General features: G+C 43.6%; 1 protein-coding gene across 1 annotated transcript in view; it reads right to left on the bottom strand.

Moving 5' to 3' along the window:
• EIF2AK2 (eukaryotic translation initiation factor 2 alpha kinase 2) overlaps positions 1-26,880 on the bottom strand; it is a 43,548-nt gene extending 16,668 nt beyond the window's left edge. Inside the window, exons 1-10 of the mRNA XM_054023901.1 lie at positions 26,533-26,880; positions 21,102-21,234; positions 13,068-13,188; positions 10,073-10,284; positions 5,999-6,125; positions 3,450-3,532; positions 2,403-2,499; positions 962-996; positions 701-790; positions 19-138 (exon numbers count right to left, since the gene is read on the bottom strand). Coding sequence (XP_053879876.1) covers positions 19-138; positions 701-790; positions 962-996; positions 2,403-2,499; positions 3,450-3,532; positions 5,999-6,125; positions 10,073-10,284; positions 13,068-13,188; positions 21,102-21,234; positions 26,533-26,860 — 1,346 coding nt within the window. The 5' untranslated portion in view covers positions 26,861-26,880. The remainder of the gene's footprint in view (positions 1-18; positions 139-700; positions 791-961; positions 997-2,402; positions 2,500-3,449; positions 3,533-5,998; positions 6,126-10,072; positions 10,285-13,067; positions 13,189-21,101; positions 21,235-26,532) is intronic.
• Positions 26,881-27,416: the final 536 nt, after the last annotated feature.

The raw sequence follows: 27,416 nt of genomic DNA, 5'->3' as shown, positions 1-27,416 counted from the left end.
CAGATGTACAGTACTTACTCGCTACACTTGACTCGTTTGACAGCATAGTTCTTCTTATCAATAATTTGTTTTGCTTTGAAAACATTCCCAAATCCACCGCGGCCAATTGGCTCTATCTCTTCAAAATCCTTGATAAGTCTTTAAAATAATAAAATAAATAATAATAATAAAAATAATAATTTTAGCCACAATCAGCCCTAGCATTAATTTTGGAAAGTATGAGTCTGATTCTGAAAGTTGCAGAACATCTCCTGAGAGACGCTAAGCATCATCCTACAGGAGATACTCAAACCTCAGGTAAACAAAATGTCTCGTGGCCCGCCAGGAGCTTACCCTGAACAAGCGGTGAACCAAGTTTGGGAACCCCTGGATTAGAGGCATTCCTACTCTATTTTACATGCTTATGACATTTACATTTGGAATTTTCATAAGAACAGAAGCAGTCCACCCATTTTCTTTTATTACAACTTTTGTAGCACCACCCATTTCTCAGGGGTAGAGGAAAAAATTAAGAAACATTCTACAGAGATGCACAAATGCCAAATATAAACATTCTTATTATAGGAAATACCTATACTTCATCCACAAGTGGCAGTTTCCATATGCTTGTAAATAGAATTCCACCCATGCAAAACTGTTAGGGAAATCTAACCCATCATTGCAATAACTATACACCTCTTACTTAAAATCTGCTTCTCACCTTTCATCCTTAGTGTACTTATTTTCTTTTTTCTCTTCCTTGACCTGCTGACCCGAGAATGAGGGTGCCAATTTAGTTGCGATCTCTCTTCTTAGGGAAAAAAGAAAAATTAAAATAAAACCTTGTAACAAATGAAGAGAAAAGAAATTTACCTGGAGATATTTTTGGTGTCATGTTTTAGTCAAGTATCAAAGCTACTAAAACAGGGTTTGCAATATTAATTTCAGAACATATATATTTAAAAGCAAAGTAATTACGCACCTCTTTGGTTTCATGGCAGCATTTTTGGGAGTTGCCTATATCAAAAAAGAAAAACAAATATATTCACTGTTTTAAATTATGATAATTATTATTCTAATATGGATTAGGATGTGGCTACCAGCTGTCCAAAGCCATACTTAGACTGGCTGGCTCATCTGTTTGATGTTAACCTTCAGTTTAAATTCCTCCTGAAACCTGGATATTACTAGAGCTGTGCGAATAATGGATTTTTCAGAGTTCGCTGGCAATCCTGGAGTTTGTCAAAACCCCGAAGCTATTTTCTTCAAACTTTTTGATGAATCAGAAGTTGGGAAAAATTCATTTTGATCAAACAGAACATTTAGTTCAAGCTAAAACTAAATATTTCTATTTTGAGCATTTTTTAACATTTTTAAAATTAAAGGAAATTTGAAACTGAAAAGTAATTTTGAACTGAAAAAATAACATTTAATTTAAAAATTGCTGAAATAAGGTTTCAAGTTTTCAGAATATATGTATATATTTGTTTATATTTTACACCAAACAGTTTAGCAAAATTGACACATATTCCAGAAGCATTTCAGCATAGCCAAATCTGCACTTTTTGCTGAAAGAAGTTTTGACCCAAAAATGTCCCCCAGCTCTAAGTATGACATCATGATTCTTAACAACATGCATCAGTTACATTCAATGTACAAGCATAGGTCCATCAACTTCCATGGAAGTATGCCTGTTTCAGCCAGCAGCAAATCTGACCTAGCATATGTTTAGTGAGAATGATGGTAAAAAGATAATGAACATTTTAAATAACATTCAGATATATTTTGTAACGATAACCATTGTGGGTAGAGGAGAAAATGGATACTGCACTATGCTCTGAAACTCCCCTAACTCGGGCTCTAACAGGCTGCTAGAGGAAGCAGTTCTTAACTCGTGCGGTGAAACAGAGGGAGTGAAGCAATCTCAGAAGATTAGGCTCCAATTTATTGGTAGTTTTAGGCCTCAATCCAGCATTGTCACCCTCACAGGCCAACTGCTGAACCTGCATTTAGCCCCCATGAAGTCAGTGACACAGCAGTCCACTTACACAGATCACAATGCAGGAGTGAAGCCACATATGTTTCTTTTGGGGAGTGGTTCAAGGTTAACAGGCAGCTAGTGCGGAGCAGAGACCTCATGTTGTGTACGCCGAATGGTTTATCCCACTCAAGAGAGGAACTACTATACTCTGCACTAGGGCCACATTCCACTTCCAGCAAAGTATTTGAGGACATACTAACTTCAACAATTAGATATAGACATTAGCAGCCTCAAGTATCCAGTTTTACCTATGTGCAACTTAAATATTTTGGAGATAGTAGCTCTGTTATCCACATCTTCATTAAAAGTGAACATTATGAACAAGAGTAAAATAATGACAGTTTAAAATTTAACATAAGGAATAAAGGCTTTCATACTGTACCCAAGGAGATGAACAATCTTCACCTACTTTCAGGTCATTCATTTTATTTACCAAGCTCCCATCTGAATTCATATTTTTAGATGCAGAATCAGTACCACTGTAAGGGGAAAAATGGATTTCAATATTTCTCCTTCAAACAATTCTTGAATTAAAACTACAATTCTTGATACAACAGAAAACGGATTATGTGAATTAATTTAAAATACAAAACTTCACTTGTAACACAATTCTTGTAATTCAATCACATTTTATTATAAAATACTTATTTCTATAATGGATTTCATCCTATTATGTCAATGTGATTTATAAATGTTAGTTATGTATTCTCACTATGGTAAAATAGATTAGGTACAGAGATCATTTCAATGCAGTGACGTCACCACCGGTACAGAATATAGCTGCTCTTTAACACTACACAGGGCATCAAAGAGAGTAAAGTGGTGATACGAGAGCCAAATTAACCAACAAGCACAATAGGCTGGTGCCAAGGGGTCCCAGGACAGCCTGGAAAATTTCTCACCATAATTTTCTTTTTGCTAGCAACTTCTCTCTTCATTCTCCATGAATAGGTTGTGCCTCTTTGGATTCATGCCTCTTTTGATTAAATGGAGAATGAAGAGAGAAGTGGTATATCAGAAATTATAATGTGGTACACAAAAATTACTGAAAAGAATGGATATCCATTCAACAAAGCAGTGTCATAATACAAAAATGGCTTCTGAAAACTTCAATGGAGTGACACTTCTTTTCACATCAAGTAGAAATGCTTCTAAAATAATTACTGGTGCTCAACAAGAAAGCATTCAGGATAGCCGAAAAATCTGTGTATCATAAAATATATTACAAAAAATATAAAAAAATTAAATGTAATTCCACAATTAAAATATATTCTTGATCTGTAGATAAAGAAACAGGCTTAAAATACAACTGATTAATTCACAAGTGAAAAGACAGCAACAGATTTGGCTTAAAACGCTCTCAACTAGTTCTTCAATTATAAGCAAATGCACTATGTTAAACATCACAATATTAATGGTTCCAACTTACTTTGCAGATGACCAGCTTGACATTCCACTAGCATTACTAAGTGGACGATCTGCAGAACTGGCAACAGCTGCGTGTCTCCCTGCCTGTATATATATAAAAAGGAAGGAAAAAAAAAAAATACCTGATACCTACCAGTCAAAGCTTTGCTACTACAAATGACAACATTCTAAAATGACAAAAACAATGGAGTTTCAAAAAAAGTTATTGGAACTACATTAAACACTAAAGCCCCAGCTGGGGAAGGCGTTTATGACTCCTGGGGGAATTCTGTGCAACTACGCACCCGCACAAAACATCCATCCCCCCAAGAATTCCTGTGCTTCCCTGCAAAGGGCAGCCACACAAGGGAGGGGGGGGAGGATGACTATGGGCGCAGCTTTTGGGGGAGATTCCCCCCCCCAAATAGAGGTGAGGCATGGGGGGCACACAGGGTTACGGGCCACTGCCCCTCCCCCTCGTTTCTGCAAGCGCAGAGCTTCCCACTGAAGGAGGCTGCACCTTGGCTCTGCTGACTCTGCAGCTGAACGCCATCTCCTGAGTCCTAGTGCCAGTCATGCTCCCCTTCCAGGTGCTGGGAGCCTTCCTCTTTTCTGTGCAACAGTGAGTGCCTGTGGTAGGGCTGGGTAAGGGGGAGGGGAATGTGGGAGTCAGGGGGAGGGATGAGATTGGGAGGAAGAGGGCACAGGGGAACTGTGGGGAGAAGTGGGCGCCCGGCATGCGGCATCCCCTTGGCAGCAGCTGGTGCTCCCCCATTAAGCAGGCCCATCGAACCTTCACCATGACAAGCCCTACCGCCCTACCTAGACCCCCCCCAATGAGTCCTCCATACCCAGACTCTCACCCCCACTGAGCCCCAACCAGCTGCACCTGGATCTCCACCCCATCAAGCCCCACTCCACCCGCACCCAGACACCACCCCCCACCAAGCCCCATCTCCCCTCATCCAGACCTCCTTGCTGAGCTCCAACCACCTTCACCTAGATCCCCTGCAAAGTCCCATTGCCCCTACACCCAGAACCCCCCAACGAGCCCCCGTACATCCAGAACTCCCACTGAGCTGCCTGCACCCAGACTGCCCTACACAGAAACCTCTCACCCCACACCTTGATCCCCCCACACTAAGCCCCTCCACATTTGGAGCCTGCTAGGCTGAGCCTGCCCAACCACTCCCAGCCCTTGGACTGTGTCGGGTGTAGCCTCACTGCCGAGTCCCTGTACCAGGGGAGGTGAGGGCTTCAGAGTGATCTCCCACCTCAATGCAGCCAGTGGACTGTGCTCCCCACTGCCATGCTGGAGCCCCATTTTTTATTGACAAATAAAATTTGCAGAATTTTAAAATATTATGCGCAGAATTTTTAATATTCTGGCGCAGAATTCCCTTGGGACTAGTTTATGCACATGCTTAACTTTAAAGCATTGGGGTGAAATTGAAGGCACTGGCCCCATTGAACTGGGAATTTCTCCATTAACTTTAGTGTGGCCAGGATTTTGCCCCAGGTATTTAAAACTTTACATCCTTTTTCACACCTGCAAATAAATATCAGCAAAAGTAGAGTTTTGTAAATATCTTATGACCAGATCTTGACCACAAATCCAGGAGAAATTTATAGTACATTCCCTCATTTGCAAGAGTAACAAGGGATGCAAGGATGAGGCCCCATTAAGAATTAGGACCAAAAAACAGTATTCATTAGTTGAGGGCAAAATTTTCAGAGCTGGTAATTGTACATGCAATTTTGCTTGTGGAAAAATAGAAGTGTATGCATAAACAGGCTTCTGCATCTAATTTCCCCATCTATATAGTAACTGGGCATGCAAAGTGATGAGCATGCAAAGTCTGCATTACAAATTTAGAGCTGGCTGAAAATTTAGTCCTACGTAATCACTGAGTTTTTGCCTTTTTCCATCCCTTTGTTTTCACTTAGTAAAAGACACTGAAGTTTCAGATTAAAAGCAAAAAGTGTGATATCACAGTTAGGCATGTGTAAGAGGTGCTCAGCACCCTTGACTTCCCTTGAATTCTACTAACATTGCAGGCTCAGGTCCCATATGATTAAAAAAATAATTCTGATTTGCAAATTAAACACATCCAACACAAGTGCAAGGAACTATATAATTAAGAAAACTGTTAGTAATTGTACAGCAGCACTGTACTATGCGTGAGAGAATTCCATTTCAGTATATTAGTTAAGTTTTCTTTTTAAGAAAATTGTAGTGAAATATTTTTTCATAAGTTCTTTTGTCATATGCATTCATCTTTAACTGAATGATAACTCACAGGACCATATACTAAAATATGCAATTAGAGATACAGATTTTTTTTTTTTTTTTTTGGTACAATAAGCTATTGACTATACAGACACTGTGAATTTTAGCTACTGTACAGTGGAGCATCACCAACATCAATCTATGAGACAAAGATTATTTCTCCCTCAAACTGAAACAAACAAGACTAGTTTTTAACCAAATGATGGTGGAACTTGATTCAAAAATGAATGAGCCAGAAATGAAGCTTTTCTCTTTACATACAGACTACATGCAGTACATACCCTTGACGTTTCTTGATATCTTAACTGCTCATATGCACGTTTTGCAGCAGCCTGTTTTGCAGCTTTTTTATCATTTCCAGTGCCTTCACCATAAATCTTATCACCAATTTTACAGCTAAAAGAAAATCTATAAGAATAATAGAGAATAAAACGGAATCCATAAATCCTGTACGGTAAATTCTAATTTTAACAATTTTGAATACTAATGTCATGTAGTAATGATTCTAGGAAGAATAGAGTTCTTCAATATTCTTCTGCATATGTACGTTTTCAAATATAACTTTGTTCATCTAACTTGAGATGCCTTAAAAGGGTCTGATTTTTAGAAGATAGGCCTTAGCATTTTCTGAGGAGTCAGTCCCATAAAGCATCTTAAATAAGGTACCCAAAAACTACTAGTCATTTGAAAATCCTGAATGTAGATTTTAAGACTACTTCCTTATGAAGGTATTTTTTAAATTTAAAATTGTAATAACAACTTAGCCTAGAAGAGTATGTTATTTGAAGAATTGTAAAGTCTGTGTTTGATTTATCAGGACAGATTCTGTGAAAAATCTTAATAGCGTTAAACAAGAATAAGGTTATTTTTTAAATCACAATTGAATTAAGTAAGTTTATCTTTAAAGGGGCACTGAAGTCAGTTTGAAAGCTACCAATTTAAAAAGCAATTTCTTAAACATAAAGCACTTCTCACCCTGAATAAACTACTAAATGTATTTTATTTAAAAATACTGCTATGACAAGTCATTTTGCTAGAAAAAGAACATGGATTTGTGACAGGGTAATAAGAATTATAAAGACAGTTTGGAAATAGATTCCAAACTAAGACACTGCTCCTGAAAACTCTCATATACATGCTTAACATTAAACCCAATTAGTCCCATTGCCTTTAAACACACATGTTTGCAAGATCAGGGCATATCTTTCCATGTTCATGTAGGTGTTTTATAATTCTATTTTTAATTATTTCAGCCAAAATTTACCTGGTATGAATTAGGGCTCTTTGGTTAGAAATTCCTGTTACCCTACCACATTTTTAAAAAGATAAGCACAACATTCATACCCTCCACTACAATAGCTAATTTTAATGAATTACATTTTTTTTGTTAGCAGCTCAGACACATCATTCTTTAATTCATTCAGAACTGTTGGATGTGTCGCTGATGAATTGATGCTTTTTAAATTTATCAATTTGTTTCAATACCTCTTTTGATACCTCGCACTCTAATAGGGTTGCAAACATTCTAACTGAGCAAAACCGAACATCTTTCCCCTGCCCCGAACCCCAACCTATCTGCCCCTTCCCCAAGGCCCTGCCCCCACTCACTCCTTCCCCCCTCCTTCTGTCACTCACTCTCCACCACCCCCAGTCACTTGCTCATTTTCACCAGCCTAGGGCAGAGGATTGAGGTGTGGGATGGGGTGAGGGCTCCGGGATGGGGCCAGAAATGAGGGGTTCAGGGTGCAGGAGAGGGCTCGGAACTGGGGCAGGGGTTTGGGTTGCAGGAGGAGGGTGAGGGCTCTGGGCAGAGAGTGCGGGCTCTGGGGTGGGGCCAAAGATGAGGTGTTCAAGGTGCAGGAGGAGGCTCCAGGCTGGGACGCGGAGGGTGGGTGAGGGATTTGGGGTGCAGGAGGGGACTCCGGGCTGGGGCCGAGGGGTTTGGAGTGCAGGAAGGGGTTCCAAGCTGGGGCAGGGGGTTTGGGTGCAGGATGGGGTGCAGTGTCAGGGAGGGAGTTTGGGTGCGGGAGGGAACTCAGGGCTGGGACAGAGGGCTGGGATGCAGGATGAGGTGCAGGCTCCAGGAAGGAGCTCCGGGCTGGGGCAGGTGGTTGGGGTGTGGGAGAAGGTGCGGGGTGAAGGCTCCAAGTGGCGCTTACCTCGGGCGACTCCCTGGAAGCAGCGACAGGCTCTGAGGTAGAGGTGCGGCCAGGCAGCTCTGCACAGTGCGTGCTGCCTTTGCCTGCAGGCACCGCCCCCGCAGCTCCCACTGGTCATGGTTCCTGGCCAATGGGAGCTGCGGAGCCAGTGCTCAGGATGGAAACAGCGTACAGAGACCCCCTGGCCATCCCTTCACCTAGGGGCTACAGGGACATGTCGCTGCTTCCGGGGAGCCGCGAGGAGCCAGGTAGGGAGCGTGCCTTAGCCCTGCTGCGTCGCTGACCAGACTTTTAATGGCCCAATCAGCGGTGCTAACCAGAGCTGCCAGGTCCCTTTTCAACCATATTTTCTGGTCAAAAACTGGACACCTGGCAACCGTCTCTAACAATAGGTCTTTATTATCTGAAAATAATAGATATCTTCCCCACTATCCTCTGCAGAGAAAACCAAGGCTATGTATTCACTGCAATAAAAGGTGTCTTTTTATAAGTTAACTATTTCAGCGTCTACTGTTAGTGGAAACAATGCACTATAGCTTTTACCTTGTTATAACTAGTCCCCCCCACAGGGGGTTTACCTCCACTGGCTATCGAGATAAAAACTACGACTTTTTCCATTCTAATTTTACAGTAAGATGGCTACTATGATGTGAATATATAAAAAGAGACAATCTCTGATCCAAAGAGCTTACATGAAAGCCCCAATCCAGTATATGTGTACATGCTTATTTTCACTCACGTGAGTAGTCCCACTGAAGTCAATGGAGCTACTCATGCAACTATTTAAACAAATTTGACAATTTTGTAAGTTAAGCTTATAGCTAATCTATATAACCATGTATTCTTATAACTGTTACCTGTTTCTTTCCTAATTCCTCTTTCATGATCTACACCCACTTATTATGACTAATCTCAATTAGACTTTGAACTCTTTGGGACAGGGGCTGTTGTTTTCTACTGAATGCACAATGCCTTGTACAATGGGACAACGGTTATAACAGTGACATCTGGATGTTTCTGTAATAAACGTAATAAGTTATGCCACCATTGTTTTATCATTCTATCAAGTTTCAGTATTGTCTCTGTGATAGGGTATCTGTGCTCCATTCCTGGATGAAGCACAAAAGGGTTAAACCCCTTCAATGGGCTGAGAAAAGAAACCTACCCCTTAAGGATTACCAGAGTCACCAGGACTTGGAAGCAGGATCTGAAAGCTAAGGTCTGATAGGCAAGGAAGGAGCCTTAATTAGAGAAGCCGCAAAAAGAATCAGAAGGAAAAGAAGAGTTTTGTTGTCTTCTAAACTAGGAAGCTGCTGAATCAAGCCCCAATCCGGAAGTAAGGTGAATCTGAGGAATCAACTGCCAGATGTTTTTCAGAAGTAGCATACTTCTGCACAGATACCAGCTAGCTACAGCAAAGGCTGTTTGCTGAGGCTTCCTTTGGACAAGACTGAACAGGACTAGCTCTAGGCACCAGCAAAGCAAGCATGTGCTTGGGGTGGCACAATTCCAAGGGCAGCATTTTTTTTTTTTTGTTTGGGCAGTTGCGGCAAATTTTTTGCTTGGGGCGGCAAAAATCCTAGAGCCAGCCCTGAGACTGAAAGCAAGGCTTCCTTTATGAATTGTTTTGCTTCTCATAATGTACAAATAGCCATGTTTTCTCCTTTGAAGATTGTGTTTTAGCAGTTGGGAACTTATTCAGCTCTCTATGAAAGCAGTAACAACTCTCAGTGACTTCAATCGTAACAGGTTTAATTCCTTGGTTTATAGGACTGTTAAACCAATCTCAAAAGCTGATTTGATCAGAAATTTGTAAGGGAGTAATTAGGGGGTCATGCACTGGCAATGTCACAAACTGTCAATATTTTTAAAGAAGATATACCTTGCTAAATATCATTCTTTTGGGAGCAGTTATTAGGAAACAGATATTGGAATAGTTCCACCGCTATCTGGATTCAATTCACTTTTAATTCCTCCCACTATGGTTTCAATTGTGGGTAGATCTCATTCCAGTAACAGATACAAAAAAATGCCCTTTCCTCAAGCAGGTCACTGTGACAGATCCCTTTGACTTTAGCAGCAAGTACATGATTGCAGTTCTGGAGACTCATTTAAAAGCATCCACGTAAAGAAACAACAGAGCAGGCAAATAGAGAGAAGAAGCAGAAGGAATTAACAACATTAACTACATCTTACGTTTTTTTATGGGCTGGTCCAGATTCATCTGCTAATTTATAGTCAATCATTATGTTATGTTTTAGTCCATATTTGGTAAGCATGGAGATATAGTCAAGTGGCTGTATCTCTTCCAATGATGAAAACGCTATTGGCAATGATGGTGGTGGCGGCGGCGATGGTTGCGGCGATGGTTGCGGCGGTGGAGTTTGTGGGAGTGAAGCCCGTTTAGTCTACAAAATAAATATACAAAATATGCATAGCTTGAAAGGTTTGAAGTTACCAAATAGCACCAAATGAGCATTATGAGAGTGCTGGTATAACTGCAGGGGTTGTGAATCCTTAACCAACCGTTATAGACATTTCACGTTTTAAAAATAAACCACTTCACAATCACCACTAATGGGGTGTACTGGCCCTGTAAAGCAGAGAGCCATCCTGGATAATTACTATCCCATTGTAGATTTTGCAAAAAAGTTTATAATCAACAAATCTATATAAGAAGATTTCAGGATTGTCACCTGCCGGTGACTCACGCTGAAGCCTACGATCTCTGTTCAATCAGCACAAAGTGATGGAAACAGCTACAAGCATGGTTGAGAGCTTTTTTTATTTGGAATATGACCAGGTTCAATCACCACTGGGATTCACCATCTGCTACTATTCAATGTTTAAAGTCTTTCACCTACTAGCAAGTATTGACTGACATTAGGATGCGTAGGTGTCAGGCTGAATTCCCTTAGTTCTGTGCTCGGTGCCTTTTGTATCTAAAGACAAGCAGTTATTTAAGTTTGAATCCTGATCAAATTAACATTTGATGACTGTTTTGTGGCCACTGAAGTGAGTAACTGCTCTCAATAGGTATCCATACACGATAATCACCATCTCCACCAGTTTCAGCCTTTAACCTCTTTGCAGAGGTATCTGCAAGTACCTGAAGACTAAAGTACTCTCCTCCAACCCCTTAATGAGGTCCCTGCAGTTCAAGGATGAGGCAGCGTAGGGGGAATACTTGTAATGCTGGTACTGAACCTACAGTAGCTAAACCTCTTGTTCCAGCATTTTTCCCCACAAGCAATAGTCATTCACATAAAATAAAGCTCCGACTGGAACTTGACTCAGTGCAGGTTTGGCCTAGTGAACATTGTTGTTTTGAGTATGGTTCTTATTCAGTTAGACTATTTGTTTCCATGACAGGCCATTGTTCCGCATCCCATGTTTGGACACCAACCAATACAGAGCGCTTTTCTGTTTGCAAAACACCTCCTTCCAGTTATTGCATTCATGAGATGCACCAGGTAGAAATATACATTCTATACAGGACTGTGAAGTACACATGGGCCTTGCAGAAATATTGCTCGCTCCCTGGAATGCTAAAAAGAGGAGGTCAGGAAGAAACTGAAATAATTCAATTCTGAAATGCAGCCTCTGTCTCTTGTGGAAGTTGTCATTCAGGTACCTCATGCTCCCATTCTCCTCTATGGGCCAGGCTCTACAGCTAGACTTCATCTCCCATGATGCGCCACAGGCTTGAGCTGCCAGGATGAACTGCCTCCCCCTGACCCAAAAGGAATGCTATGGTTCATCATAAGAGATGCAATCCTGATCAGGGATCCCAGCCTACACAAAACACGAGACATCCAAACTACAACTCCCAAGGAGGCACCACTGTGGCATTTCAGAATTGAAATTTTTCAGTTTTTGATTTTTGGCCAAAATCCACAAGATTTTCCTCTGGGGTGAGGAGAACCAAACAAAACAAGAAAGCTTTCCAGCCAGCTCTACTCGGCAGCTCCATAAAACAGTCTTCACCATTCAACTCCTTAACCCCAGGTATGGCCATTGTGAACAATAAGTGTAATATATTTCAGTAATGAGAAATAATGAGTATTGCAATAAACACAAATGACATTTTTTAACAGGACTACCACATGAAAATGATTAATTATCTTGCTCTGTTCAGTTCAGGGCACTACATCTCAAAAGGGAGAATTCAGTGAGGTCTGACAAAATGCCTCTCACTCTCTACTGACAGAGAAATACAATGTAACTTGCTAGATAGATTAAATATGCCTTGCATGAAGTGTTTAATATTTGGTATTCTGGATTCACTTGTGTCCCCCAAGTGTAATTTGTTGCTTAGAGACGATCAATGAAAAAGTTTAATTGGAGACATTTAGCTTGAAAATGTATGCCTAGAAAATGGGACTATAATGAACTTTCAGATCACAACTCCTTCTTACAGCCTATTTTCCTGGAAGCACTTTCATTCTGCAATATATGGTCAGATGAAGATGGATTTAGCTCTTGGGTCATGTTTATTCAACATCTTTGAAAAGAAGAGTCTTGTTAGAAGAAGATGTCTATATGACAGACTTGCAGATTTTTTTTTTTTTAAATATACTTTTATTTTCCTTTCCAGTAATACCTCAATTTAACAGGTTGTATTTAGCATCAATTTATCCCTTTCACTTCCCCCCCCCCCATTATGGTTCTGAAACTAAACATTTTTTTCTAAACTATAATGTGGACACTGATTTTTTTTAAATGTTCATGACTGATGTGAATATCTTTTCCAAAAATAACTGTAAAGAATATAAAAAAGAATTAAAAGTCTGGAAAAAACTCTAATGGAATGTTATAAAAGGACATTCTTTTCCCAACAGAGAAATTTCTAATAGATCCACTTGGTCTGGAAAAATGTCTTTTTACAAATAGGAAAGAGGATGTTCTAAAAAAGAGCAGGTGATATCTAGTCACACTGTTGGGCTTTTTGGTCCCACAAACCAGGACTAGAGGATTTTAGTTTTGGCTTTGACATGTAGTAGAATTGCCATTAATTAACAATTTTCTAGACTAGACAGACACCTGTCACTCAGAGTTTAGAGACCATGTGAATTGCCTATATCATGATTCAGGGGCTACATTAGAAGATGACCCATTCAAAGCCCTCTGACCCAAACAAAACAATGATAGTTTATCATTTACTTTTAAACAAAAGATGTTGTTTACTTACTTGATTTTCCTGTGCTATGCTATCCCATGCTGCCTTTGCGGCCTCTTCTTTTGCCTCTTTCTTGTTTTTACCTGTAGCTACAGGATACTCTCTGTCACCTATTACAACCATGACAGTGAACCTGCAATAAAGAAAACTGTTCACTGAACACAGCTGAATTGTGGCATATGCCTAAGGACCTTATCAAGATTCCATTGTTCATTTATCTTTAGAGCACTATGAAATGTTATGCAAGTACTTAAGTATTCAGGTGTTTATCATCTCCCAAACCCCATTTTCATTTTCTTTGGAAGCTTCAAGTGTTCTTATAAATAATATCTTCCCTCTTCCTTAATCACATGTTCATACTATAACATTTATAAACACCGAGCTGCTTTACAAAAGCACTGAAGAGTGCATTAAGATTGCGATGGATAAGCTTGAATCTGTTGATACATGTCCAGGACTTGGAGGGGCCTAACACCAGGATGCTCTTCACTGCTCCAGATTGCGGGAAAAGAGAAGGCCGGCCTGCCTTGGTTACATAAATGAAATGACATCCACCCTTGGTCTGCCACTGCATCATTATTTTACTAAGGGCACATCTATACTACAAACTGAAGTCGACTTAAATAGACATCCAGCTGCTGCAGTAATTAAATTGGCTGTGCATGTCCACACCACACTCTTTGTGTCCGTGGAGCTCATCCACACTAGCAGCGCTTGCATCAATGCAGAGAGCAGTGTACTGTGGGTAGCTATCCCACGGTGCAACTCGCCACAGGGGGGGTTGGGAAAGGCTTACAATGCCTCATAGGACTAAAACACTCTCACAGCCGTGACTGGGAACATGGCTTTAACGTCCCATGATTCAGTTTTCTCCCTCCCCTGATTTCATCGGCAGCCCACAATATTTCATGCCTTTTTTTAAAAAGGCGGGCAGAGCTGACATACACCATCTCCAGAGAAGCATGGACCCCACTCAGCTGTGCACTATTGTGGTGAGCATAGGCCTTATCCTGAAGTATTTCCAGGGCCGCGAGAGGAACTGCTTCACGGAACATGCCCAGCTGGAAGCTATGGAATGAAACCATTCCCAGTTGCTGTTGTCAGTTGTGGAGCAGCTGAACATGGTGGAACGCCGACTCTGGTGCCAAGAAACATGCGCTGACTGGTGGGATCGCATCATTATGCAGGTATGGGATGACGAGCAGTGGCTGCAGAACGTCCTGGAAAGTGGCCTTGCACATACAAAACTGCGTGTAGAGCTCTTCCCAGCCTCGCAGCACAGCAACACTAAAATGAGACCTGCTCTGACAGTGGAGAAGCAACTGGCAATCGCTGTGTGGAAGCTTGCAATGCCAGACTTGTACCAGTCAGTGGGGAATCAATTTGGAATTGGTAATCCACCGTGGGGATTGTTGTGATCCAAGTATGCAGGGCCATTAATCGCTTTCTGCTAAGGAGGGTAGTGATTCCATGCAATGTGAAGGACATACTTGATGGCTTTGCCACAATGGGGTTGCCTAACTGCAGTGGGGCGATAAATGATGTGCATATCCCTATCTTGGCACCAGACCACCTTGCCAAAAAGTAAATAAAGAGAAAGGGATACTTTTCTATGATGTTGCAAGCGCTGGTGCGGCACCGGGAGTATTTTACTGACATCAATGCCGGATAGTCTGAGAAGGTATATGACATATGCATCTTTAAGAACACAGTCTGTTCAGAAAGCTGCAAGCAGGAACTTTCTTTCCAGACCATAAAAATCACCATTGGTGGTGTTGAAATGCCCATAGTGATCCTGGGAGACACCCTATCCTTTACTCCCGTGGCCCATGAAGCCATACACCAAACATCTGGACAGTAGCAAATAGTGGTTCAACAGCAGGCTCAGCAAGTGCAGAATGGTGGTTGAATGTGCCTTTGGCCATTTGAAGGGTCACTGGCGCAGTCTGCTCACTAGGTTAGACCTCGCTGAAAAAAACTGTCCCCATGGCTATAGCTGCCTACTGTGTGCTTCATAATACATGTGAAGCGAAGAGAGAGAAGTTTTTGCAGGGGTGGGGCATGGAGGTGGACAGGCTGTCTGCTAATTTTAAAGCAGCCAGATACCAGAGCTACAAGAAGAGTACAGAGTGGAGCAATGCATCTCAGGGAGGCTTTGAAAACCTGTTTTTGTAATGATCCACAGTAACATGTACTGCTTTTCTGTATTGTGCCTACCCATAGTCTGAACCTTGAGTGTTTCTCTCGTGCACATCCTTCCCAGTGCCTCAGTTTCCCTACCCCTCCCCTCCCCTACTACCCTCAGGCTTTGAATTAATAAAGATGATTTCATTTTCAAGACATGGACTTTTATTACACACAGATATAAACACCGAAAGATCTAACAAAAGCAATGAACCTTGGAAAGAGAGTGGAATAAAGTTGTGAGGGGCAAAAACACATCCATCTTGTCCTTAAAAGCACAGCTGCCTTGCCTATGTGCGGCTGTTATTCTTGGCACCCTCCCCTGGGGTTGAGTGGAAAGGATATTGCACTGTCCGCCCTTGCCTAGTGGAACATGTGTGAGGGGGGAGGGGGAGTATGGAGATGTTGGAATGCCATTCTGCAGGGGCTACAGAGGGAATCAAGCCTCAAGGTGTTTCTCCTGAAAGTCAACTGGATGCCTCGACACGTCTGTTCCTTCAGAATGCCCAGCATCTCCTGCTGCATGCCACGCTCATTCTCCTGGGCTTCTCTCCTGCCCACACCCATTTTTTCAGAGACAGCTATCTCCACGCCCTCTGCTCAGCGTCCACTATCCCAGAGGTTTCAGAGTAACAGCCGTGTTAGTCTGTATCCGCAAAAAGAAGAACAGGAGTACTTGTGGCACCTTAGAGACTAACAAATTTATTAGAGCATAAGCTTTCGTGGACTACAGCCCACTTCTTCGGATGCATATAGAATGGAACATATATTGAGGAGATATATATACACACATACAGAGAGCATAAACAGGTGGGAGTTGTCTTACCAACTCTGAGAGGCCAATTAATTAAGAGAAAAAAAACTTTTGAAGTGATAATCAAGCTAGCCGAGTACAGACAGTTTGATAAGAAGTGTGAGAGTACTTACAAGGGGAGATAGAGTCAATGTTTGTAATGGCTCAGCCATTCCCAGTCCTTATTCAAACCGGAGTTGATTGTGTCTAGTTTGCATATCAATTCTAGCTCTGCAGTCTCTCTTTGGAGTCTGTTTTTGAAGTTTTTCTGTTGTAATATAGCCACCCGCAGGTCTGTCACTGAATGACCAGACAGGTTAAAGTATTCTCCCACTGTTTTTTGAGTATTTTGATTCCTGATGTCAGATTTGTGTCCATTAATTCTTTTGCGTAGAGACTGTCCGGTTTGGCCAATGTACATGGCAGAGGGGCATTGCTGGCACATGATGGCATATATCACATTGGTAGATGTGCAGGTGAACGAGCCCCTGATGGTATGGCTGATGTGATTAGGTCCTATGATGATGTCACTTGAATAGATATGTGGACAGAGTTGGCATCGGGGTTTGTTACAAGGATAGGTTCCTGGGTTAGTGGTTTTGTTCAGTGATGTGTGGTTGCTGGTGAGTATTTGCTTTAGGTTGGGGGGTTGTCTGTAAGCGAGGACAGGTCTGTCTCCCAAGATCTGTGAGAGTAAAGGATCATCTTTCAGGATAGGTTGTAGATCTCTGATGATGCGCTGGAGAGGTTTTAGTTGGGGGCTGAAGGTGACAGCTAGTGGTGTTCTGTTATTTTCTTTGTTGGGCCTGTCTTGTAGGAGGTGACTTCTGGGTCAAGCGGTCCATTTCCTGGACACTACTGTGCTAATAAGCGATGGTCACATCAATACCACCCTATACCGGAAACCTACTGACCGCTACACTTACCTACATGCCTCCAGCTTCCATCCAGGACACACCACACGATCCATTGTCTACAGCCAAGCTCTAAGATATAACCGCATTTGCTCCAATCCCTCGGATAGAGACAAGCACCTACAAGATCTCTATCAAGCATTCTTAAAACTACAATACCCACCTGCTGAAGTGAAAAAACAGATTGACAGAGCCAGACGAGTACCCAGAAGTCACCTCCTACAAGACAGGCCCAACAAAGAAAATAACAGAACACCACTAGCTGTCACCTTCAGCCCCCAACTAAAACCTCTCCAGCGCATCATCAGAGATCTACAACCTATCCTGAAAGATGATCCTTTACTCTCACAGATCTTGGGAGACAGACCTGTCCTCGCTTACAGACAACCCCCCAACCTAAAGCAAATACTCACCAGCAACCACACATCACTGAACAAAACCACTAACCCAGGAACCTATCCTTGTAACAAACCCCGATGCCAACTCTGTCCACATATCTATTCAAGTGACATCATCATAGGACCTAATCACATCAGCCATACCATCAGGGGCTCGTTCACCTGCACATCTACCAATGTGATATATGCCATCATGTGCCAGCAATGCCCCTCTGCCATGTACATTGGCCAAACCGGACAGTCTCTACGCAAAAGAATTAATGGACACAAATCTGACATCAGGAATCAAAATACTCAAAAAACAGTGGGAGAACACTTTAACCTGTCTGGTCATTCAGTGACAGACCTGCGGGTGGCTATATTACAACAGAAAAACTTCAAAAACAGACTCCAAAGAGAGACTGCAGAGCTAGAATTGATATGCAAACTAGACACAATCAACTCCGGTTTGAATAAGGACTGGGAATGGCTGAGCCATTACAAACATTGACTCTATCTCCCCTTGTAAGTACTCTCACACTTCTTATCAAACTGTCTGTACTCGGCTAGCTTGATTATCACTTCAAAAGTTTTTTTTCTCTTAATTAATTGGCCTCTCAGAGTTGGTAAGACAACTCCCACCTGTTTATGCTCTCTGTATGTGTGTATATATATCTCCTCAATATATGTTCCATTCTATATGCATCCGAAGAAGTGGGCTGTAGTCCACGAAAGCTTATGCTCTAATAAATTTGTTAGTCTCTAAGGTGCCACAAGTACTCCTGTTCTTCTTATCCCAGAGGTGTTCACTATCTCATTAAACATGTCATCACGCCTTCATCTTATCTGGGAGATCCTCTCCACTGGTGTGGAGGAAAAGCTGAAAGCTACACTTTGCACTGTAAACCATGCAAAGCACAAAGGAACCACTGTCAGTGCACACCTAGGGTCTAGCACAGAGATGCTATACAAAAATCACTCCCCTGAATCCAAGCAAGTGTAAAGCAGAACATTTTCATTTCTGCAAGGTATTCATTGAACCGGTTTGCTGTCCCAGTCATGGTGAGTTATGACCCGGGGGCATGAGCACCAGACCGTCACCAGCATTGGGTGGGCAACCTGTGGCAGTACTGGAGCTGGCCAGGGGGCCATGCCACCTCCTCTTTGTAACATGGACACTGTCTGGAGGTCAGGGACCAGCATTTCCCCCTCCCCCCCCCAAACGGCAAACCTTTGCAGAAGCGATGTGGGGGGAGGGCTTGCTGTGGTGTGTGGCCACCACAACATTTTCCTTCCCTCCCCATTGCCGCTACTGCTCTCTGGCGCCTGAGGCTTGCAGTTTCTGGGGTCAACAGAGACCCCTGTCACCCACACTATGGCCATGTTTTGTAAAGCATGGAGGAAAAGGGGGGAAAAAATCACTAGGGGGGTGACCGCAGTCACTATGGTTTGAGCAACGGAAAATGACCACCGTCTCCCGTAGGTGACCCTAACTGATATCATGCTCCTGAGGGTAACAGCTGCTCCAAGCATCCAGGTACAGACAGCGTCCTTATGCTGCTATGCTGTGTACTGCGATGATGTCAGCTGAATTAATACTGGAATGGCACAGGAAAGTATCCTACCAGAAATAAGTGGAAGAAATAAGGCAACCCTCCATAGAAACCTTCTACAATGGATTGCAGAGTACCTCCATGAAAGTTTCCTGGAGATCTCTATGGAGGATTCCCAGGCCATCCCTGTGTACGAAGTCTTTTTCTCAGGGCACCCTCTGCCAAGCTGGTGTGGCCACTGGGAAGCAAATAGCCACTCTACCTCAACTGATTTTTTTAAATAAAAAAAATAGCATATAAGTACACGTGACCCCAAAATATTAATTGGAATTGCGTTCTCACCAGAGGCTTCTGCCTTGGCATCACATTCTGCCATGTTGCTGTGCTGTGACTGGCTGGACTGCTCCAGGGTTACAAACAGATCCTGGCTCTCTGGGACAATGAATCGCCCGCTCGCCTGTCTCCCATTCTCCTCGTCCAAGACTCCTCCTCAGTGTTGCCTGCAGTGGCCTCAGACTCCAACTTCTCAGATGGATCCACGCTGCTCTTGGGGGTCGTTGTGGGGTTGCCACTGAGAATAGCACGCAGCTACTTGTAAAAGCAGCATGTTTACGGTGCTGAACCAGAGCAACTGTTTGCCTCCCTTGCCTTCTGGTACGCCTGCCACAGTTGCTTGATTTTCACGTGGCACTACTGCATGTCCCCGGTGTAGCCATTCTCCCGCATGCAGCAAGCGATCTTCTCGTATATGTCTGCGTTTCTTCGGCTGGATCGTTGCTGTGCCTGCACAGCCTCTTCTCCCCACAGACCCAGAAGATCCACCACCTCCTGTGTACTCCAGGCAGGAGCGTATTTGGAGTGTGGGGCCCTCATGATCAGCTGGGCAGGCAAGCACTCCACGCCAAACAAACAGGAAATAGAAATTCAAAAGTTCCTAGTTCTTTTAAAGGGGACGGGCTGTTTCCTTCATACTTGGCTGCTGGGCAGCAGAGTTGAGAACGGTGGCCAGAGTGGTTGCAGCGGAGCATTGTGGGACACTTCCTGGAGCCCAGTTAGGTTGAAGTCAGCAGCGCAGTGTCTATATTGCCACTACGTCGACCTACCTAAGTCAAATTAAGCATTATGCCTCTCATGGAGGTGGAGTCATTGAGACGACGTAGCAGGTGAGTTGCATTGACGGAAGGGAAGTAGTGTAGAGACAGACATTATTAGGTCGACATAAGACAGCTTACGTCGACCTAACTGCGTAGTGTAGACAAGGCCTTAGAGAAATGATTTTAGAGGTTTATATTTGCTATTCCAATTTCACTCTCTAGTACTTTGATGAAATGTTAGGATTAAAAAAAGAATATGATGTGGGTTAGTGCTGGTGGTCATTACAGAAGTCAATGTTTAAGAGGGATCTCATTGAGAAGAGTGGAGGGACATGGGATGTTTAGTTTTGCTAGTTATTCCACACACCGGGGACAACATGGGGGGGGGAAAAAAAAAACACAAAGATGGAAATGAGAGAAGGAAACAGATTTTGCCCAAGGGTGACAGGAGCTTGTTAGCCAACTCCTTATAAGCTCCTAATGTTAGTATGCATGTTCTGAGACTTTACATCCACAATACACCATTTTACACAAACTGCTCACAGAGAGAGCTACTCAACTTCATTAGTCTTTTAAAATCTGCAAGTGCAGCAGAAATGCAAAGACAATATTGTATGACGACTCTAATACGTAAACTCTTACCGAGATTTTAAGAAAAAAAACGAGGAGTCCTTGTGCACCTTAGAGACTAACAAATTTATTTGGGCATAAGCTTTCGTGGGCTAGAACCCACTTCAACAGATGCATGAAGTGAAAAATACAGGAGCAGGTATAAATACATGAAAGGATGGGGGTTGCTTTTACAAGTGTGAGGTCAGTCTAAAGGGCTTTGGAGCAGGGACTGACTTTTTGATGTGTGCACGTACAGTGCTTAGCTCAGCAGTACCCGGATTCTTGATTATAGCCTATAAGCACTACCACAGTAATAATAAATACCTTTTCCTGCTCCCTGACACCACCTCCTCCCACACACACACGCTTCAGAACAAAAAGTTATATTCCTACCCACCAATTTCTAGGGCTGTTGCAAGCTATAACCACTTAAGCACTGCTGCAGTACTTACACAGCACTTTACATATTCTCACATTAAAATAAGTTGTAATATTTATCGGCATGCACTGTGAACTTACACAAGATCATGAGGAGGGCCTTCCACTTTGACATCCTTATACTCGAATAGTAATTTATTCTTTTGACAATATTCATTTAGTTTTCCCTTGTACAACTGTGGCTTAACATAATGTTCTGCCATTTCGGCACAACCTGTGAGGAGAAAGAAATTTTGACAAATAATCTTGCATTCTCAGTGTTTGTCTCTGCCTTAGGGAATAAAAACACAAACAAAGATGGAAGCCCACATTGTTCAAGGGTATTGGAGCAAAGTAAGGAAATGTTTACAAATGCAGAGAACCACTAGGATTGCTTTGCCAGAAAATATTTGTTGTATGTGAGACTCGTTCATCTTGGTAATAGAACCTAATTGCTTGCAGTTTATTATTTAAAAACACTGCTCAGGGCAAGGGCCATGTCTTTATATGTTTTTGGAGTATCTAGTACAAACTAACCCTACTCAGGCACTAGTGTAATATAAATGTAGTTATTAAAGAAACCTGCTCCTGCAGCTACAGAATATGAAACTGAAATGTCAATATGTTAAAATAGATTGTTCCTTTGCAGTAAAACAGGAGAGCGGTTGACTTGCAAATGTTTCTTGAAGACATTAGTTTGCATTGGAATAACTGATTTAGAGATTTGAACTGGGAATAATACATATATATCTCCAAATCAGTAGAATTATCAAGAAGTTGGTTATTTTTTTAAACAAAAGTAAAGTAGACAGTGGCTCTTTGAAGCTGAAAAGCCAGCATAAAAAGTGTAGTGTGTGTGTTTGTGTTTGTTTGTTTAAAAGGAGATTGGGGTGAAGCCTAGCTTCCAGCATAGAGGTTATGCTTTAGTATTTCTTCCGAGGACTTTTGACAGTGCAACTGAAAAACAGATACAAAGTCTACAGAATTCTCACTTTTGTTAGCCAAGGCAAGATTTACGCATTGCCCAGCTTTATAAACAAGGCAGCAGTATTCCCCCACCTCATCCCCAGATACACATGCGTTCAACAGAATCAGGAGGGGTGCCAGCGCCATTTCAGAACTAAAGCAGACTCTGCCAGGGCAGGGCCAGTCAGTAAGAGAAGGGTTTGAACAAATCCTGGCAAAAGCTGATGGTTTTCAGGCCATAGTGACTCTTCTAGGAAGGAAATTTGAGACAGCGACTCCTCAGAATAACAATTAATACAGGAGAATGAATGGGACTGAGCACTTAGGCCCAGATCCTCAACGATCTTTAAGATGCCTAATTCCTAGTGATTTCAATGGAAATTAGGTACCTAAATATTAGGACTATCGAGCTATTAAAAAAATTAATCATAAGATTTAAAAAAATAATTGCAATTAATCAGTTTTAATGGCACCATTAAACCATAATAGAATACCATTTATTTGAATATTTTTGAATGTTTTCTACATTTTCGAGTATATTGATTTCAATTACAACCTAGAATAAAGTGTACAGTGCTCACTTCATATTATATTTGATTAAATGCACTGTAAAAAGAAAAGATATTGTATTTTTCAATTCACCTCATACAAGTACTGTAGTGCAATCTCTTTATTTTGAAAGTGCACCTTACAAATGTAGAATTATTTTTTTTGTTACATAACTGTACTCAAAAACAAAACATTGTAAAACTTTTGGACTTGTAGGCTCTCTCTGTCCTACTTCTTGTTCAGCTAAACGCAGGGCCGGCTCCAACTTTTCTGCCGCCCCAAGCGGCAAAAAAAATTAAAAAAATAAAAAAAACGAGTGGCAGCACTTCGGCGGCAGCTAAATCGCGCGGCTTCTTCGGCGGCAGGTCCTCCCTCTCTTCCTCTTTGGTGGCAATTGGGCAGCAGCTCAAAGAGGAAGAGAGGGAATGAGGGACCCGCTGCCGAATTGCCATCGAAGACCCAGACGTGCCGCCCTGATAACGGACGGAGTGCCGCCCCTTTGAATTGGTGCCCCAAGCACCTGCTTCCTAAGCTGGTGGCTGGAGCCGGCCCTGGCTAATCGCTAAGACAAGCAAGTTTGTTAATATTTATGGGAGATAATGCTGCCTGCTTCTTGTTTGCAATGTCACCTAAAAGTGAGAACAGACGTTTGCATGGCATTTTTGTAGCCAGAATTGCAAAGTATTTACGTGCCAGATATGCTAAACATTCGTATGCCCCTTCATGCTTTGACCACCATTCCAGAGGACATGCTTCCATGCTGATGACACTTGTTAAAAAAAAAAAATGCATTAATTAAATTTGACTGAACTCCTTGGAGGAGAATTGTATGTCTCCTGCTCCATGGTTTCACCCGCTTTCTGCCTTATATTTCATGTTATGGCAGTCTCAGATGACAATCCAGCATATGTTCTTCAATTTAAGAACACTTTCATTGCACATTTGACAAAATGCAAAGAAGGTACCAATATGAGATTTTTTAAAGATAGCTACAGCACTTAACCCAAGGTTTAAAACTCTGAAGTGCCTTCCAAAATCTGAGAGGGATGAGGCGTGGAACATGCTGTCAGAAGTCTTAAATGAGCAATACTCCAATACCGAAATTACAGAATCCAAACCACCAAAAAAGAAAATCAACCTTCTGTTGATAGCATCTGACTCAGATGATGAAAATGAACATGCGTCGGTCCGCACTGTTTGGATTGTTACCGTGCGGAACCTGTTGTCAGCATGAAAGCTTGTCCTCTGGAATGATGGTAGAAGCATGAAGGGACAGACGAATATTTAGCGTATCTGGCATGTAAATACCTTGCAATACTGCCACAACAGTGCCATGGGAGTGCCTGTTCTCATTTACAATGTCACCTGAAAGTAAGAAGCGGGCAGCATCATCTCCTGAAAATGTAAACAAACTTGTTTGTCTTAGCGATTGGCTGAACAAGAAGTAGGACTGAGTGGACTTGTAGGCTCTGAAGTTTTACATTGTTTTGTTTTTGAGTGCAGCCATAGGCGCCAACTCCGTGGGTGCTCCAGGGCTGGAGCACCCACGGGCACCCACTGGCAGCCAAGCTTCCTCCCCTACCTCACCTCCTCCCCAGCGCGCCGCGTCCCCGCTCCTCTGCCTACCTCCCAGTGCTTGCTGCCGCCAAACAGCTATAGCAGGAGGGAGAAGTGGGAACGTGGCGCAGGGGAGGAGGCGGGGAAGAGGCAGGGTTGGGGCAGGGATTTGAGGAGTCGAATAGGGGCAGGGAGGGGGTGGAGTTGGGGCAGGGACTTTGGGGAAGGGGTTGGAATGGGGGGCGGGAGGGGAGGGGCAGGACAGGGGTGGAGTCGGGGTGGGGCCAGGGGCAGAGGGGGGTCGAACACCCTCTGGCACCATTAGAAGTGGGCGCCTATGAGTGCAGCTATATAACAAACGAAAAATCTACATTTGTAAATTGCACATTCACAATAAAGAGATTGCTCTCCAGTACTTGTATGAGGTGAACTGAAAAATACTATATCTTTGTTTCTTTTTTACAGTGTAAATATTTGTAATCAAAAATATAAAGTGAGCACTGTATACTTTGTATTCTGTTTTAATTGAAATCAATATATCCAAAAATATTTAGAACACCAATTTACTTATATTATTGTTTTATAGTGCTATTAAAAATTAATTGCAATTAATAGCAGTTTTAATTGAGTTAATAGTGTGAGTTAACTGCAATTAACTGACAGCCCTATTAAATATCTTTTAGAATCTGGACCCTAATGTACAGAGAAAGATAAAGAACTACACTAAGAATAGAAAAGGAAGTCACTATCCTTATATCTAAAACCTCAGTTTAAAGTCATACGATTTTAGAAAGAAAAATTGAAACTTTGGAAGACCAACAATCTGAGAGTACTAGGAACAGCAGCAGGGAAAATCATATCCCAACTCTTTTGATTACTTATAGTTAACTTGTGTTAGTATTTTATTTGTTTCCTTTCTGACACAGAGGTAAGGTAGCAGTTTGATTCACTACTACTGGGAATGCAATTAACATCTTTCTCTCTCTGAATTTCAACATGCCAGAGTGCTGCAGAGGAGCATGGCATTCATACAGCAGTATAAGAATATATCCAAATGATTTTCTCCCTCCCCACACTCCCTTGTAGCATTTGTTTTGTAATATAAAACTTTTGGAACAGTGGGACTTCAAATCCATTGTTGTGACTGGGTGCCTAGTGGTCTGTATTTCAGAGATACGGATCATAAGCATAACCTCCCCTGCCCACACACAAGTGTCACATTTCCAAAAGGAATGGCTGCATTAACTTCTACTTAGAGCAGGGGTGGGCAAACTGCAGCCCACGAGCCGTTTTAAGCTGGCCCACGAGCTACACCACGCGGTTCGGCCTCCTCCGGCGCTCCAGCCGGGGCGCAGGGTCGGGGGCCGCACAACGCAGCTCCCGGAAGCCGCGGCATGGCCCCACTCCAGCTCCCACGTGCTCCAATGGGAGCTGCAGGGGCAGTATCTGCGGATGGGGAAGCGTGCAGAGCCGTTTGGCCGCACCTTTCTGTAGGAACCGGAGAAGGGACATGCCACTGCTTCTGGGAGCCACTTGAAGTAAGCACCGCCTGGAGCCTGCACCAGCCTTGATCTCCATCCTGCTCTCCAAACCCCTCAATCCCAGCCCGGAGCACCCTCCTGCACCCCAAACCTCTCATTCCCAGCCCCAGCCAGAACCTGCACCCCTGCCCTAGCCCTGATCCCCCTCCCACCCTCTGTATCCCTTGGTCTCAGCCCAGAGCACCCTCCTACACCCCAAACTCCTCATCCCCACCCCAGAGCCTGCACCCCAACCCCAATTTTGTGAGCATTCATGGCCCACCATACAATTTCTATTTCCCGATGTGGCCCTCGGCCCAAAAAGTTTGCCCGCCCCTTACTTAGAGACTGATAACCACCTATATTTAGACGTTTATTTTGCCCCTGTAAGGGGAACAGAAGTCACTGGTGGCTTCCCAAGACTACCTGCAGTCCCCAGCACTGCTCCTATTTCCTGGCCATGTCACGTTGCTGAGGTAAGTGATGCCACCAATGATGCGGAGTCCCCTCTTTGTCTTTTTTAGTTTCCAGAGATAGAAACAGCCATGTCAATGTTAACACTTTCTTTGTCATAGGACCAGAAGCCCAGTTCTTCATTAGCCCAACTCTGGCTGTGCGGGGCAAGTTCAAGCCTGTTCCAATTCACACTCTGCAGCCTAGTGAGAGGTCTCGGGGAAGCAGAAAATACCCAGTGCCAGGGCACCCCAGCTCATCTCCTCCATCCTACCCCTTACCCCCCCAGTCAACCTCTATAGTCTGTACTAATGACTCCCCCTTCCCCCCCTCGCAGGAGCCTGCCGGGCTGAGAAAGGGCCCGATGATTTCCCTGGGGCCGACTGACCCCCAAATCTCAACCTTCCCTCTGCGCTTCCCCCACAGCTCCAGCCTCTCCCCGACCCGCCCACGCAGCGACCCCTTCTCCCCCCGCGTCCCGCACTCACCGCCTGGCTGGGGACGGCGCTCAGAGGGCAGCGGGACAGCGACAGCGGGTCCCTGCTCTGGCTCCGCAGTGAGCCGGCTCGGCCCCGGTTTCGTTTCCTTGCAGCGGCTTCCCCCGGCCCCCAGCAGCCGCCACGTTCCGCCCCCGGATCGGCTCCGGAATCGAAACCGAAAGGAGCCGCCGCCGCCTATCGGGCCCGCCTCCTCTGCGGGTGCCGGGAGCAGAGCCGAGCGGCCGGGGCAGCAGAGAGGCGGGTTGGGGCTGCCCCTCTCAAGCAGCCGCTGCCCTGCAGGAGCCGCAGCAGGGAGGAGGGAGTCCAAACCCAGCATCTCCGCGGGTTCGGGCTCGGACTCAGCGGGGAGCCTCTGCAGAGCCCGGGGCTCCGCTCGTGCCCCCTCCCCAGGCCTGAGCCTCGGTTCCCCCTTCGGGGGCTGCAGTTTAGCCGCCTGCCCCTCCTGCAGAACCAGCCACTGCTCCGACTCCGCTCCTCTGCGGCCCCAGCTCCTGCCTCTGCTCTTTTAGGCCTTTTTCTTCTGAGGCCCGGGTGGTTGCCGTCTTAACCCCTGCCCCCATTTGTCCTGCCCGCTCAGGCAGGGACCATTAATTACAGCATAGGTGGAGCTGGCCCCATTGTCACTGAAAGGGTCAGACATCCTGTGACTTCTAGCTAAGTTGCCCTGCTACATGCAGATACCCAAGCAAGTCCATTCATCCCCTTCCGCTGTTTCCCTTTCTTCCCGGGGAGCGGGGGGAGAGGAAATGCTGACACTATAAAATATGGGTTTCAACTGCACAGCATCAAAGAGAGTCAATACACAGCCACCTACAACAAGATTAGAGATATTACTGGCTTTCTTGAACCTGCAATGGTTTGAGAATCTGACA

Source organism: Malaclemys terrapin, chromosome 3 (genome assembly GCF_027887155.1).
Source record: "Malaclemys terrapin pileata isolate rMalTer1 chromosome 3, rMalTer1.hap1, whole genome shotgun sequence".
NCBI classification, from domain to species: Eukaryota; Metazoa; Chordata; order Testudines; family Emydidae; genus Malaclemys; species Malaclemys terrapin.
This window is presented reverse-complemented; position numbering and strand designations above follow the sequence as displayed.